This window comes from Somniosus microcephalus, chromosome 11 (genome assembly GCF_052327205.1).
Source record: "Somniosus microcephalus isolate GS21.2 chromosome 11, FLI_Smic_1.0, whole genome shotgun sequence".
NCBI classification, from domain to species: Eukaryota; Metazoa; Chordata; class Chondrichthyes; order Squaliformes; family Somniosidae; genus Somniosus; species Somniosus microcephalus.
In genome coordinates this window covers 202965654-202983313 of record NC_140997.1, presented here as the reverse complement: position 1 = coordinate 202983313, position 17660 = coordinate 202965654, and the positions used below count along the sequence as shown (strand labels likewise).

General features: G+C 38.7%; 1 protein-coding gene across 2 annotated transcripts in view; it reads right to left on the bottom strand.

The window, feature by feature from the left end:
- Positions 1-17660, bottom strand: part of iqsec1b (IQ motif and Sec7 domain ArfGEF 1b) — a 627464-nt gene that overhangs the window by 475887 nt on the left and 133917 nt on the right. For both annotated transcript variants that reach the window (XM_086001715.1, XM_086001719.1), the window contains exon 2: positions 9797-9826. In XM_086001715.1, coding sequence (XP_085857841.1) covers positions 9797-9826 — 30 coding nt within the window. The remainder of the gene's footprint in view (positions 1-9796; positions 9827-17660) is intronic.

Genomic DNA, 17660 nt, shown 5'->3' with positions numbered 1-17660 from the left:
GTTATAGAATCATAGAATAGTACAGCACAGAAAAAGGCCATTCGACCCATCGAGTCTGCACCAGCTCTTTCGAAGAGCAATCCAGTTAGTCCCAGTCTCACGCTCTTTCCCCATATCCCTGCAATTTTTTCTCTAACTTCTCAGGGCACACACACACCATATTATGGTGATTAGATGAACTACTCCCGGACTTCTGCCATTGTTACTCTGTAACCTAGCATTAGCAGGTGGGCAAGACTTGTCCAGTTCCACCTTCCCAGCCACTGCTCAACAGTTTCCTACTTTTCAGCTAGCCAAGATCAGGAACTCAACTGATGATAAATCATGTGCTGAGCCACATCATCCTATGATGCAGAAAATTACGGCGATTTTTACAGTGCCAGTTGTTCAGGTTGCAAGACCAACATCCATGCACTCCGTGCATACACTATTAATTCTGGTTCCAAGATGCAGCCCGATTTTATGAACTCTGACTACAGTGAAGCTGCAATTTTGTGTTTTAAAAGCAGCTAGAAGTTGCAATACTTATTAAAAAAACTGATTAATGATGCTGCTCAACAATACAGTAACCAAACAAGTACAAACACCAGTGGGATATAGCAATGTAATTAGTCTTGTGTACTTGCTCATTTTAGGTGTCATATTACTTAGCTGTCATCATACAGATGTAAATGTTAATGAGGCAAACGTGGATAAATCAATCTCTGGTAATTATGTCACTTGCCTTTTCAGGGTATAACCATTATAAAATACTTGCCAAGTAGCTTGGTTCTGTTGCACCTCTGCCATAAAATACATATATTACAGATAATACTGTATAATGGTAGAAATTGCAAAGTATTATAGTAATTACAGCACAGAAACAGGCCATTTGGCCCAACCGGTCCATGCCACCCTTCTTCATCTAACTCCAACATATCCTTCTATTCCTTCTTCCTCATGTGTTTATCTAGCTTCCCCTTAAATGCATCTATGCTCGTTGCCTCACCTACTCCTTGTGTTGCGAGTTCCACATTATAATTACTCTCTGGGAAAAGAAGTCTCTCTCGGCTTCCCGATTGGATTCATTAGTGACTATCTTATATTTATGGCCGCTAGTTATGGTCTGCCCCATAAGTGGAATCATCTCCACGTCTACCCCATCAAAGCCTTTCATAATCTTAAAGACCTCTATCAGGTCACCTCTCAGTCTTTCCGCCCCCCCCCCCCCCCCCCCGGCAGAGAGAGAAAAGAGTTCCAAATTAAATGCTTCAGAAGCAACTGTAAAAATATTGTAAATACCAAGTATTCAGAGCCAATATAAATAAAATGAATTGGACAGAATTAATTTACATACAAGGCAGCCACTGAAAGGAAAAGCTCAAATTTATATATAGTGACTCATCACATCTCAAACATCTTAAAACATTTGCCATGTAATTAATTATTTTGAAGTGCAATGACTTAAGTAGGCACACAGCAAGATCACACAAACAGGAATGAGATTAATCTATTTTGGTAGCATTGGGGAATGCTGATCAGGACACTGAGAACTCCCTGCTTTTCAGCTAGAGCCATGTTATCTTCAATGTTCTCCTGCAGCAGCACCACCAAATTGTTCCTGGAGCATGGAGTACTCCCTTGGCAATGTTAAACATTAGCCTTTGCTTGTTAAGTCGGAAAACACAAGTCATTTTGGAGTGGCGACCACTAGGCTGTTGGGCAATGGCTGACCCTGCATTAATGGTCAGTTTCTGATGAAGTAATGAGGCTTAATTAAAGAAGTGTCATTGCACACTCGTTCAAGTTTCAGAAAACTTTATAACAGTGTGGGATAATAGTTATTTCTGCAAAGAAAAACAGCTGGGCACACATCATTTTTTTGGTACCAATGATAAAGAAACAAAAAGACAGACTTATAATTAAAGGTTTCACTTGGTGGAATAGCAATTATATGTAACAAGACAAACTTGTCTTGTTACATGTAGGAGGGGTTCTAAATGAATTTTTTGCATCTGTTTTCACTATGGAGAGGGATGATGTAGACATAGAAATAGGGCGGGGGGACTGTGATATGCTCGAACACATTAACATCGAGAGGGAGGAGGTATTGGCGGTTTTAGCAGGCCTAAAAATGGATAAATCCCCAGGCCCGGACGAAATGTATCCCAGGCTGCTGTGTGAGGCAAAGGAAGAGATTGCGGGGGCTCTAACACACATATTCAGAACCTCTCTGGCCACAGGGGATGTGCCAGAGGACTGGAGAACCGCTAATGTAGTACCATTATTCAAGAAGGGGAGTAGGGAAAAACCGGGGAACTACAGGCCAGTGAGCCTAACATCAGTGGTGGGAAAATTATTGGAAAAAATTCTGAGGGACAAAATCAGTCTCCACTTGGAGAGGCAAGGATTAATCAGGGATAGTCAACATGGCTTTGTCAAGGGAAGATCATGTCTGACTAATTTGATTGAATTTTTTGAGGGGGTGACTAGGTGTGTGGATGAGGGTAACGCAGTGGATGTGGTATACATGGATTTCAGTAAGGCCTTCGATAAAGTCCCGCACAGGAGACTGGTCAAGAAGGTAAGAGCCCATGGAATCCAGGGTGCCTTGGCACGTTGGATTAAAAAACTGGCTTAGTGGCAGAAGGCAGAGGGTGATGGTCGAAGGTTGTTTTTGTGACTGGAAGCCTGTGGCCAGTGGGGTACCACAGGGATCGGTGCTGGGTCCCTTGCTGTTTGTGGTCTATATTAATGACTTGGATATGAATGTAAAAGGTATGATCAGTAAGTTCGCGGATGATACAAAAATTGGTAGGGTGGTAAATAGCGAGGAGGGTAGTCTCAGTCTGCAGGACGATATCGATGGGTTGGTCAGATGGGCGGAACAGTGGCAAATGGAATTTAACCCGGAAAAGTGCAAGGTGATGCACTTTGGAGGGGGACTAACAAGGCAAGGGAATACACAATGAATGGTAAGACCCTAGGCAAGACGGAGGGTCAGAGGGATCTGGGTGTGCAAGTACACAGATCCCTGAAGGCGGTGGAACAGGTGGATAAGGTGGTAAAAAAGGCATATGGGATACTTGCCTTCATTAGCCGAGGCATAGAATATAAGAGCAAGGAGGTTATGATGGAGCTGTATAAAACACTGGTTAGGCCACAGCTGGAATACTGTGTGCAGTTCTGGTCGCCACACTACAGGAAGGATGTGATAGCTTTGGAGAGGGTGCAGAGGAGATTCACCAGGATGCTACCAGGGCTGGAACACTTCAGCTATGAAGAGAGACTGGGCAGATTGGGTTTGTTTTCCTTGGAGCAGAGGAGGCTGAGGGGGGACATGATTGAGGTGTACAAAATTATGAGGGGCATAGATAGGATGGATACTGAGGAGCTTTTTCCCTTAGTAGAAGGGTCAATAACTATGGGGCATAGATTCAAGGTAAAGGGCGGGAGGTTTAGAGGGGATTTGAGAAAGAACTTTTTCACCCAGAGGGTGGTTGGAGTCTGGAACTCACTGCCCGAAAGGGTTGTGGAGGCTGGAACCCTCACAACATTCAAGAAGCATTTGGATGAGCACTTGAAATGCCATAGCATACAAGGCTACGGACCAAATGCTGGAATATGGGATTAGATTAGACAGGGCGTGATGGCCGGTGCGGGCACGATGGGCCGAAGGGCCTCTATCCGTGCTGTATAACTCTATGACTCTCGAAGTAAGTGAGTTAAACTTATCTCATTAGCCCAACAGTAAAAGAGCTTGTTAAGTAAAGAAAACTAAAGCTATAAAAGGGATAAGTCAAATAAAATACAACTCTACATAGAGAATTTAATTTTACTATAATGACGTAATACAGAAACATGGTGAGTCATGGCGGGGGGGGGGGGGGGGTGGTGGAGAGAAGAGAAATAAATGAATATTGTCAGTTTGTAGTTAGTTTTTGGATTTGTAAAGGTCCAAGATACTGAACTCAGAACATTTGGGCCCCAACCAAACCATTAGGTGTGGTTGTAGCGCAACCGTTTAAGTGTATGTTTAAGTACTATTGCATGCACTATATGCTTAACCTATGCCACCTGACTTCAATGTTCAAGAACCTTATTTATGATTTACTTCTCAAATCAATAAGTGTTTCTGAACATTCAGATCCAGTGACGCTGTAACTGTAGGAAAAAAAATTATTCAGCATCATTACATATTTACAGTACACACAAGTTCACATACCAATTGATATTTTGTTGACACTAATTTCAGCCAGTTAATTTTTGATGTATTTTTCTTTCCAGTTTTTAGAAGCAAACTAAAACCTGTTTTAAGATATGTACACCACAATGCTTGTACACTACTCCCAGGGCAGCATTCAAAATGGAATCGCATACCAATCGTAACATGCAATCATCTTTCACTATGTACTGTTCTTACTGAAACTCGGCAATAAAAAGCCACGAACAGCATGACTACCAAGACAAAAAATGTAAATGCTGCACTCATTTTGCATTTATTGACTATAATTAATTGTGTAACTGCAGAGAGTCACCCAGGGACTATGCAAATAGCAAGCAATTTAATTAAATCGATACAAGTAGATCAAGCACAACAAACAAGTAAAAGTACAGGTACTTCAACAATACAAAAGCGAAATACTGCGGATGCTGGAAATCTGAAATAAAAACAAAAAATGCTGGAAATACTCAGGTCAGGCAGCATCTGTGGAGAGAGAAACAAAAGTTAATGTTTCAGGTTGATGATCTTTCGTTAAGTAAAGTACTTCATTTGGACCACCAGAATAGAAGAAAAACTACACTGTCCATCTCCTTGAACATCAAGCCCAGTGTGGAACTTGCGGACTTGAATGCATGATGATTGAAGTTGGCAAATTTTGCTCATCCATTGGGCTCAAGGTCAAGCATACTTATTGAAAGCAGGCCTGTGCTAGATTGAAAATGGACACAAGAGTCCCCACCATTTAAGACGCCTACAGGCAATTGTTTAAATCAGACAAGAGGTGCTAACCATATTTCATTTCCATTGTGGCCAATTACAAAGTTGCCGCTTACATGTGTTAAGCACTCCGTGTATTTCAGGCATATAAAAAGGTGTCGATTGCTTTATTAAATAAGCTTCTTGAATAAATGCTACAATTCAATGAAGTTCTTGTTTGAGAAGTGTTCCATTTCTCTCCTCCCAGATCTCTCTCTTTTCCTGGTTCTGAATCCTCAGCAACTTGTTCATTCGCCCCATACCTTCCAGAACAGCTGTGGCTTCTTTTCCTTTTGAGGATGCTCCTCGTCTCCAGATGCCCACTTAGCTCAATCCCAATTCTTTCAAATACCTGCGCTCCTCAAACTCGCAGCGGACAGGATCTCAGCTGCCAGACACCATGAGGTCATTGCCTTTGCACCTGCTGCAACATACAGGTGTATGGGCCTTAGGTGAGAAGACAGATCCACACACTCCCTAGGCTCAAGCATCAGTCACTACTTGGTCGCCATAGTATTTCCCCTTTAATCTGTCCAATGCATACAAGCAGGCAAACGTGCCCACTATAAGCGGTGGGCACTGTAATCTATAAAGTTGTTACGGGTTTCTAATTATAGTGATTACTGGCCAATTATTGCTACTATTATGTTTAGCTACCATCCTGAAATCAGCACTACATAAATCAACTCAGATCAGCAGACGCCGCAATTCTTTGGTTCCCCTCACATTAAGAGCATGACACACTTATAGGGTTTGGTCCGCTTTACCCATTAACTTAATTGAAGACTAGTCTGAAATAGAAAGCTTTGTAAAAAGATTTTAACCAGAAGAGAAAAATGGCAATGCCATAAACTCCCAATATGAGGCCAAACTTCATGATCAGATTCCAGTGAAGGGTATACATACAGAGTCTTAACTTGATCAAAATGCTGAACCAGAATACACAACCTATTAGGTTAAAGTGGATTCAGAATCATCCGCAACAGTGACTAGAACTCTCGCAAAACTAAATCCTGCCTAGAACGTAGCTGTTGTGCAGCTTTGTACCGGCTCTGATGTCGTTAGACCCACTATGAAAACAGCTTTGCAGAGGGTACAAAAAAGCAAGGGCCTGTACTGGGGTGAGTCTATAATAGAAATTTAGTGCGACACTATCAAAACACGGAAGTGATTGTTGCAGAGATACACGTAGGGACAGTAAGTAAAGCGGGGAAGGGGGGCGGTCGAGCAAAGATGAAGAAGCAAACACTAAATCAAAACAATTTTTACAAAAAATTGCTGTGCTTTTTGCAGACTTGGAAGGAAGGAAAAGAAGGAGAAGGAGGAAGGAAAAGAAAGCCTTGCATTTATAGTGTCTTTCACGACCACCGGACATCTCAAAGCACTTTACAGCCAATGAAGTACTTTTTGAAGTGTAGTCACTGTTGTAATGTGGGAAATGCAGCAGCCAATTTGCACACAGCAAGCTCCCACAAACAGCAATATGATAATGACCAGATAATCTGTTTTTGTTATGTTGGTTGAGGGATAAATATTTGCCAGGACACCGGGGATAACTTCCCTGCTCTTTTTTTGAGAGTGCCATGGGATCTTTTACGTCCACCTGAGAGAGCAGACGGGGCCTCGGTTTAACGTTTCATCCAAAAGACGGCACCTCTGACAGTGCAGCACTGTACTGGAGTGTCAGCCTAGCTTTGTGCTCAAGTCCCTGGAGTGGGACTTGAACCCACAACCTTCTGACTCAGAGGCGAGAGTGCTACCCACTGAGCCACGGCTGACACTTGCATAGCATAGTTAAGTGGTTTAAAAAAAGACAATGGTTGCTAAAGTACACCAAAAATGGCTCGACATTAAAGCACTACAAAAATCGAAGATTTAGCACCAGAGACAGCACACGGGAGGGAGGGAAAAAAAGTGCGAAAGCAAGAGAGAGAGAGAGAGCACACAAGTGTGAGATCTGTGTGGTTGGAGGCTCAGTCTGCTGGGCTGTCAGAGGGCTACAGATTTTTGCTTCGCTGCTTCTCTGTTTAATTAACCCGGAATGCAAATACTAGCAAAATTCATAGTTCAGCAGTTTCATGTCCATGCAGACTCAGCTGTCAACATGAGAAATGTCAGGAGTTAGACAGATACCCATAAGCACAAAGGAGCTATCTTTTTTTTTAAATTTTTAAACCAAAATAAATCTCACTCTAAATGAGCACGACTTTAGGCCTGCCAACTTCAAGCAAAAGTACTTCCACTGTATCCCCACAGCATGTGTTTAAAGTCAGTGCTACACTTTTTTGATGTCAGGATTGACCCTTGAAGTCCTCTTCAGCAAAGGCCATTAGAACAGCATCTTGCAGCATTGGGCACAGATAAATAGACAAGTAGAGCCCACTAATTAATTACTGCTAGCTACCGTACAATCATGTTTTACAGAATGGGATCAGTGTTTTTAATTCATAACTGGTCCCCCACTGAACTCAATGTGTTGTACTAATTAAAAAAGAGCAAGATTAAGAAATTACAAAGCGCTGGGTGTGGATTCATGCTCACGATTCCTCACATACAGGAAGTTCCCAATCTCAGCTGTACTATCACAGAGAAACAGAATAGTGGGTCTATATTTTCCCACCGGAAAGGTGGAGAGACGCAGTGGAAACAGCACTCGACTCCAGCCCACTCAATCTTGTCGTTGGTCCAAGCACTGTTGCCGATACTATGAAATGGTTTGCCTACTCCTGCAGGAGAAGCCGAGTCAAAGTTTAATTTAACGGATTTAAAATGAAGTTAAGATACAATTAACCTACTTCCATTCATATCACTAGTATATGTGCTGTGTAAAAATGTCCCGATGAATCACTTTTCTGTAGCTCTTAAAGGCAAATCCAGCAAAAAGGGTTATTTAAAATAAATATTCTCTCTGCATGTGTTTACAATTATAATATTTTCAATTTAAATACATCATATTTCTTCAATCTCCTTATTAGTTTATGGAATATTTTCCTTAAATGATGACTGGTTATAATACACGTAAAAGGGTCGGTGTATTACTTAAAGCTGTTGCTAATGCTGGCCATTCACATTGCAAGAGGAAGTAGTAAGATCATACATCACTCATTTGCATCCTCAGCAACTGCAAAATTAAAAAACACATTTAACAAAAGCTAAAGAAAAAAAGTGGAAAGTTCATCAGGGCTATTACTAAATTTCTCTTGTTGCACCATTTTCTTTGTTCAAGACAATAATGCTTTTAAAGCTCAACCCATTGGGTAGAACCTTTTGTCGACACAAGTTGCCAGAGCAGCTCTCTGCTTAACAGATGCAGCCTGTTGGACCACCTGCTGGTTTTGTCTTAAACAGGAAACAGCACTTTCAGCTTCGCCACACAGTTTAAGCTGTTTTCCCCCATTTGCTCATACTGCCTTTTTGCCTATTCTCCAATAAAGGACAGGGAAGAGAGTTGCTTGCCGAGGCTGTTCTTGAGCCAGATGTCAAGAGGTGCACAAGCACAGCACAGTTTGAGTATCCCTCTTGGAATAAGAGCCTCACCTCAACTTGCCACTTCTCAAGTAGGTCGTCTCCGAGTTTCAAGGTGGTGTGTGAAGAACTTCACTTTTATTTATGCGTTCTGCTATCAACCCATCTTTCAGGAAACATCAGATCATAAATGCTTTGAAAACAGATTTTTTTTTTTTACCCATCAAACAGCAGAAAATAGGTTGCATCACTTTCAGGAAATAGCTCGACTAGTATACCTTTTCACTGCAAATATTTGTCACAGATTGAGCTCAGCATTTGTATATCTATTGAATTCTCCAACTCCTGGGAATGCGTTGGAAATGCATAGATTTTAACCTCTAGAAAAATTCTGACAAAATTAGAAAGCAAAAAGCAATTGCCTTTTTCCTCCACTGCCACCATCTTATTTTATTATGTATCTATCTTCCTGTCAAATGTTAGCGTCACTAGACCAAAAGGTTTCGGTGCAACTTGTTCCACTATAGAAATAAATTTGTGGCTGCAAGATTGTGTAGAAATAGAATACTTAAAGGCCTACTGCAAATTAATGATGTGACAATTTAACAAAGCAATCAAATTGCCCATTTTATCTAACTGCAAGAATAACATGGTAGCACAAAAAATGTTCAAAGCACCACACTAAAACTTGCTTTCTTTAGCAGAAAAATACAAACTTGTTAGTAGATATTTGATTTGTTAAATTTTAAACTCTAATTGATTTGTACATATTGTTGACACCCAAATAATTGTTGTACAGTTTCAAGCAATAGGACCTAAACTAAACAGACTCAATTAGAATATACTATGACTATAAATATCAATTATTGACGTACCAAATGTTACAATATTTTGCCTCATTCAACAAAAACAAATCAGTACTTTCCACATTGAATATCGACACAATAGATGTAAATTACCTACATTTTTCATTTCTATTTAAAGCCATCACAGTAGAAAATTTTTGTTGGAAAATATTTCATTAAAGCATCTACAAAACAGCAATCTAGTGTAGTGCATGGAGCTTAACCATTTAACAACTCACTGTATTGTAATAGAATAGAACTTAACTCATTTACCAAAAGAAATAAAAGACTGTTGCACAAATGAGCAACAGATTAAATAAGTTTCATTACAGACTAAACGGAGGCATGAAAAGGTAGCCATTAATGAATCCAATTTTTTTTGCATTGAAAGCACAAGTTTCACTGCATCCAGATTTTAGGTGTAATCAGTCAACCAATAAAGTAGAAATCAAAGGGCACAGTTTCATTAAAGTACCACACTCCAATGGGTCTACCATGACATGAAAAGTGGTGACTGAACACAAACCTGACACTTCTTGAGCTCTCTCCTTCGTACCTGTGAAGTAAAGAGGAATAATTAGTACAAAAATAAAGTAACATGAAAAGGAATTTAAGGAGCTTTTCATTGAATTAGATGCTTTCAAATCAACTACCAAGGTAAAAGTAACAATTACCCAGATTGAGTTTGAAATTCAATTCAAGTGCACTGTTACTACATTTTTTATTCAGCATTATTACAATTGCATGGATATAACATTCAATTAACAATTTATTTTAACCAAGCACTGAACATCAGTATGAAAGACTAAATCCACACCAAAAAAAAAACTTCACTTTTTTTTAAAAATAATTGTGGGTTAGATTTTTGGGTTGTGATTTTATTCCCTGAAATTGGGTCAAAAATAGCTGGAAATCAGCTGCAATTGAATGCATTATTTTATTTTAGCTGCAAAAAGTATGTTAATTAAACTCAGTATAAAAACAAAAGTGACTTTGAAAGGAATACAATTTTTCAATAATAAATGCATACAACCATGAAAGTACAATGTTTGTTAAAAGGAGTTTGTGCATTTTAACAGTATTCTCAGCATCTTCGCCCTCATGGGACATGTGTGTGATACAGGTAACTGAAGGCACACTACGTTGCTGCTGGTCATATGTACAGAGAACTATCGATCCCTGCAGGAAACAGGAAAAAAGAGGCTTCATGCATCACCCCAGTATGGCATGATATCAACCTTTCAAGGCTATTTCATGGTCAACCCCCGTTTTGAATTTACATTTTTGGGGCTGGAGGGGGTGGGGGAGAGAAGAGAGAAATGTGGGGTAATTGTTTAATTTAATTGCAAAATCAAAAGGTTATTTATAATGTTCTACATTAAAAACCTACAGAAAGATTGGAAAACTAAAGTTGTAATCCCTACAAACCAAGTTGCATGCTTATTTTGGAAACTACATACTGTATTGTATTCAATGGTAAAGGAGCAGTTTAACAAAATTAAATACAACTCATCCTTATTTCCACTAATATTGAAATCAGGTTTCACGATTATCTTAATCTAATTTTTATGCCTATAATTTAAAAAGCGACAAAAATCATGCTTGATAAAGTGCTTATACAGTCAGGCTGACCCTGTGATTAGAGAAGCAAAAAAATGATTTCTAAATTGGAATGGGCGAGGCACTTGCACCATTAAATGAAGTTTCGATTTGGTTTGGAAAAGCAGATCAAATTAAGAGACGTTCAGCAGGGTGGTTAAAGACAAAAACTTTGAGTTTTGATTGATAACCAACTACACGAGAGCATCAAGCATTCCTTAAAAAGAGGGCACGCGGTGTGTTTAGGAAAACTAATTCCAACAAGAATTTTGAATACAAATGTCACCCCACAGTAAAACACAACTTAAATGTAAAAGAAAAATCCATAGAAATGTGAAAAACATAGCATGTAGTAACACATACATGTTATAAACGATAAAATATAGTCAAATGTTTAAAAGTACATTTGTAATGACTATACTGTTAAAAGCTTTGTAGGGTAAATGTTTTTATATCTATGATGAAGCATAGGTTTTACAACTGCCTACTTGGCAACATTTTTGCACGTGGAAACTTTATTTTGTTGTATTTATTATATAAATAGCTAAACCTTTAGGAAAACACTCTGCTGTAACCATTAACTGCTTTCTGCATTATGCCACAACCTGTACATTAAAATTAAATCTGTTTAAATCTACTGGCTCCCATCTTGCATTCCTACTCAAAAAGGAAAGCATGGTTTCGGATGGAACTTCAGGCCATCTGAGCTTCCAAAGATGCTTTAGTGGATTCCATGTGAACTAAAGCTTTCTCACTCACTCAATGGAGGAACTATGGCAAATGCTTATTCAAAATTCAAGTAAACTACATCTACTGGATTACCTTCGTCACTAGCTTAGTTACCCCCCTCAAAAGAATTCCTGTATATTTGTAAACAATTACCCACGTCCAAAAACCATGTCGACTGCTTCTTCGGATACTACTGTTCCCTAAATGCTCATTTATTGCATCCTGTAAAATGCCCATCAGCAGTTTTCCAAGTATGAATACTTGGCTAACTAGCTTGTAATTACTAGGTGCCTTACTCCTTTTTTGATTATTGCAACTTAATTTGCTATCTTCCAAGCCTTAGTATCTCCAGTAGTTATGGGGCCCTGAAAAATATCAACCAAAGCATCGCTAATTTTCTCTATAAAACCTCCTCGAGGAATTAAATAGGAGAGGACCATCATATCATGCAATGTACAACATATTATTTTGCTGGTAAGGTACAGATGTGCTTAAAGCGAGCATATCCAATTAAGGTTATAAATTTGAAGTACTGTGAAGAGACAGGAGGTAAATTAATAGATTACTATTAGCAAAGTTTGCAGATTGACATGTTTCTAAATTCCCAGCTCCAGTTCAGAAGAATCCAACATAAAATTACCTGCTTTTTAAAAATGATTGACAATAAAAATGTGACACTCAAAACCTTTAAAAAAAAAAAAAATGGACAAGTTCCTATGTATTTTGTAGAACGGTCAGATCATACTGCTACACAAATATTTATTGACTTGCAACTTCATCAAGAGCAAACAAAACTTCATCTTGCACCAGATGGTGGAGCTTTGGCTTGTGTTTGAGCTACCATTTGTAATGAGACGAAAAAGATAACAGCAAGAGTAATACTTATATGGCACCTTATTACCTCAAAACATTGCATTTTAAAAAGTAATAGTGCAGAGACTGATGTAAGCAGAATGTGTGCATCTACGTGTTCAAAAATGTCCTTCCCAATCACAGTGAGGAATGCTAAATTCAACACCATGTCAGCTGTGGCTCGGTGGGTAGCACTCTTGCCTCTGAATCAGAAGGTTGTGGGTTCAAGTCCCACTCCAGGGACTGGAGCACAAAATTCTAGGCCGACACTCCAATGCAGTGCTGCATGGTCGGAGGTGCTGTCTTTTGGATGAGATGTTAAACAGAGGCTCCGTCTGCTTTCTCAGGTGGATGTAAAAGGTCCCACGGCATAATTTTGAAGAAGAGCAAGGGAGTTATCTCCACTGTCCTGGCCACTATTTATCCCTCAATCAACATAACAAAAACAGATTATCTGGTCATTATCACATTGTTGTTCATGGAAGCTTGCTGTACGCAAATTAGCTGCCGCATTTCCTACATTACAACAGTCACTACACTTCAAAAGTATTTCATTGGCTGTAAAGTGCTTTGAGACATCCGGTGGTCATGAAAGGCACTATATAAATGCAAGTCTGTCTTTCTTTTTCAAGAATAAACGCCTTGAAACTCCAAGTCTGCGGCATTTAGAACTATCCAGATCACAGGATCCGTGCGTTCACTCAAAAACTCCTAAAATGTTCTCAATACCAATGCTGTAATCTACGAAACTAAGTCAGGCACAGCAACTTCTAAAAGGCACAGAAACTTTGCACAAATTCTTTTGTAATGATACATTTACGCACACAACATTCCAAAAATTGCAATAGCGATTTGAGTATCTGTTGTACATCAGTCAAGGTGTATTGTTTGTTAAAAAGTAGCTCTTTTCCTTGCTGACACGTACTAAGCTGCCATGAGTAATTTCCACAGAAATTTCTATTATGACCTTGCAGTTTTAATCAGTTTTTAAAATTGAAGATTACAATTTGTACTTAACAAAACTCAGTAGGCTCACCTTAAGTGCTGAGCCAGTAGAGTGACAGTCCTTGAAAAATAAATCCAACGAGAGCAATCTCATTTAAAAATTGAGATATGTGCAACCAACAGGTTAAGTTCAAACCAAAAAGGCCTATGGTTTAATTTCAATTGCCAGAAAACAACGAGCTCTGAACATATCCAGATTTTGAAGAAAAGGCAATAACTACAACATCAATAGAAATATTAAGAGTAATTGCATGCTGGTTATTTAAAACTCCTTGAAAATTGCACATGGAGTATTCAGCACAAATTAAAAGGAAAACTAAAGAGGATTTTTTTTTTTTTTTTTTTTAATTACTCTCGACATCTGAAAATATTCAACAATAAAAAGAGGCAAGCTTACCATCAGCACATCTAAAACAAACCAAGAAAAAAAAACTATTCTAGTTGCTTTTCTAAAAATAATGTAGCTAAAGAACAAGTGCTGATGGCACCATTGAGAGTTACTGTGTGAGGGAACAAATTAACGAATGTATTAAATTAAGTCTCAAGAACATTGTTTAATGATGGTTATCCACTGATGTTAATTCAGTTCCTTCACACTGTTTAGAGCTATAATTTCTCTGAGCCAGTAGCCTTGATGGTATCACAGTCATTGCTGAAGCATAGCTATTGAAGAATTGTTTAAAAATGTGCTTTTTAAAAAAAAAGGGATATTGATGTCAAGACTCCCTTTTAGGTCTGACTTCAGACTTACCCATTTAAATTTCACTGTGTCAATCATCATGTTTTGGAATTTTTCAATATTTTTCTACAGAAAAGATTTGGAAAGGAGCTACATTTAAATGGTGTGTTTTAAATCAGGGTAGGATCACAAATTTAAAATGCTCTTTACAGCCATGAGCTGCTGCTACCAATACAAAAAGAAGGAGTTCATTTGTTCATGAGCCAGACACTGATTTTATTAAAGCTAGATGGACAGGTTTGTGGGATGTCGCTGTTCAAAGCCCACTTCTAACAGACAGCAAGAGTCATTTGACTTATCCCAGACCCTAAAAATGGCTACATCCATTTTTTAAAAAGAGCATTTCTAAGGGTGAGGGAGAAAAATGGCAAAGATATAGGTGATGTCAGTCCAGTTAGGTCTCGAGGGGGAGCCCACCCCAGAGGGAAAGCTTGCTCATGTTAAGATCAGCACGAGTCAGAACCAGAAAGCTGACCAGAAAAACAAAGTCAAGTTAGCCAACTAGTGTGGCATGCAATAAAACAATTCTTTTTAGGTGACCAGACGTTAAGTTAGAGTTGATTACTACCATTACTCTGTACATTCACTTGCGGTCTGCAAAAAAAAGCAGCTCAAGAAATTCGTATCCATCCTGGTCTCAAATTGTTTTCACTCTGCCTACTGAAAAATTGGAGAAACATACAAAACAAGAAATGCAGTCCAGATAACAAAGAAGGTATTATTGTTACGCCCTAATCTACCCAAGTTACGCTGTTGCAAGACTGGATAATGGGTTGTAAGGCACACTCCTGAATGCAAGATGTTTGGATGACTTATGGGAGTGACCAGCACCACTGAACCCAAAAGATGACCTGAAATGTGTAACACCTATGCAGGGGTGTAACTTATTTCTAGAAGTAGCTGTTTTCATCACCAGGATTCATTAACCTAGACAGACATACATTAGCACAAGAACATTCCTTCATACTTAGTAAAAATCTCTACAGAAATCTGTACCATGATCCCAGTCAATAGTTTGGTTAGAGTGCAGGAAACAGTTATCCATAAATTAATGCAGTTGAACACCTTTAATTGGAATGTTCTGGTAGAAATGACACTTACCCAAAACTTGCACTTACCCAATTGGCACACTTAAAGATGGTGAATATGATTGGAATCATATATTCATTATAAAAGATGTTTTTCCATGTTCTGATTATTTGGTGAAGTTGTATTATGAAAAGAAGAATCTCAAAAACTAACTGAACAGCCTTAATGTACTCTGTTCATGATGAAAACATTTTTTAATATAACACTCCTATGAAGCACCTTGGGACTTTTATTACTTTAAAGGCACTATATAAACAAGTTGTTGTTGGTGTTGTATACCACTTAGCCCAACAGAGAGTTTATATTTCCTTTAGGTTCAGACATTTCAACTAATCTAATCAAACTCATCCTCAACAGGTGTTTAAGAAAATTCAAATTTTAATCCACTGTCCAATACTCAATCTGTAACTACATCTAAAGACCCAATCAATTGGTATGTAAACCAATGGAGAAAAATTTACAATGCAAATTTAACAAATCCCTTTGTAACAGGCATGGTTTTATCTTTCCAATGCCACAAGAAAGCACTCTATACTGCTTAGAAATTGTAACTTTTCCCTACAACAGTGACTACACTTCAAAAAGTACTTCATTGGCTGCAAGTGCTTTGGGAAGTCCAGTGGTCACAAAAGGCACTATATAAATGCAAGTCTTTCTTTTCTTTCAAAGAATCTACACCTCAAGAACCTAGATATATTCTGACGATATCATTGCATCTTCAGATTTCATCACATGCAGATATGCACAATGTTTACAAAGTTATAAAGTAAAAGTTTTTGCAGGAATCTTTACTTGGAAGATAATTCAAATTGGCTACAATGCCAAAAGGAGAAATTAGGTAATGTAGGAGTCTGTGCACTCCTAACAAAAACACTGAACTAAACTGGTAGTTAACAAACTTAGTTTAATGCACTGAAAGTATTACAACACAAAAACGCAGGAGAAACTCCAAACAGGTCTGTACACTAGCTCACTCCACGAGGACTAACTGGAAACGCCCTCCAACCCTGACGTCACGTTTCCCGCCATTGGGAACATCAACGTCATCGCGTCAGATCGCGATTTTATCGATCCCGCGCTGTTTAAACAAGGCAAACATTAAAAAGGTAACAATAATGATTAAAGACAATTGTACAAGTTACTGCGAGAGTCTCTTTGGTGGCTTTGCCACAGTAACATATATATACTATACTATTCCAGTTTAAATTACAATTTAAATATATAACTGATTATTTCTCCGATTTCAAGCTGTTTCAACATCTTCTTGAATGATTGACAGACAAAAATAATTCATGGCTATTTCACTGTGGTATCTTGGTGGCCATAGATGGAGACGGACACCGGTTAACTCCGTAACATGGTTTAATCAACACTTGCACATAAAAGCTTCTGCCATGAGGCAGCAAAAACAGAGTACAACCAGTACAGCTCAGACTTAACTCAGGAGACCAATTGCCACAGCACCACCTGGTGGATCAGGTTACTCAACCTCCCAGGTTACGACATTCACATTCCAATGTTGAAAGACTGTTTAGGCTGTAGAAAGACCTATGGTTTTCTAAACATTTGACTTACAAATGATTGCCTTTAATCACATGACTACCAAACAAAACCTAAAAATACCAGGAAATGCATACACAACCAAAAACAGATCCAGCATGTCATTTGTGAGACTGAAAAAATGCTGACTCGTTCATTGAAAATATTTGCCTGAAGCAAAATGATATTCTATCAAAAGTTGGTCAGTCAGAAATATAAAATGCCTATTCCAGTTTGTGTCCCATCACAAGCAGAACAACAGAATAAAAATGGTGCATCCTTTGATAGCAAACAGCAGGCACAGCTCTAAATTGTCAGGAGACATCCTTTTGAATCTACAACCAAAGGTTTTGCAGTGCGTACACATCCTGTGACGAGGCATTAGAAAGAAACTAACATCTACTTCTGGACTTTCTCGCTACAGTGATGTGCTGTCACGTAAAACATACCGTAGTCCTTAAATGGCATTAGAATACAGGAAATACTGGATAAGAACATTATCTTGAACAGTTCAGAATTAATGTCTACAAAGTTATTTATTGTTCTTCCCCCCCCCCTTCTCACCTTTTCCCCCTCTCCTAAATAATTATTTAAATCCTCCATACAACAAAACATTGTCAACAGAGAGAAAAAGGGCAAGCAACCTGCTGCACCCAGGCCTCACCAGCAGTACTCCATATACAATTGTAAACTTTCCCTTCAAATATTTCTTCTGTGGTGAAAATGTCTCCCCAAATAACCAAAACAGATTTTTTTTCCCCAATGGGGGAAGTAAAAGAATTGGAATGGTTAACAGACTAGCAGATCTCTTGTGGCATTGCTAATGGTGAATTAGGAG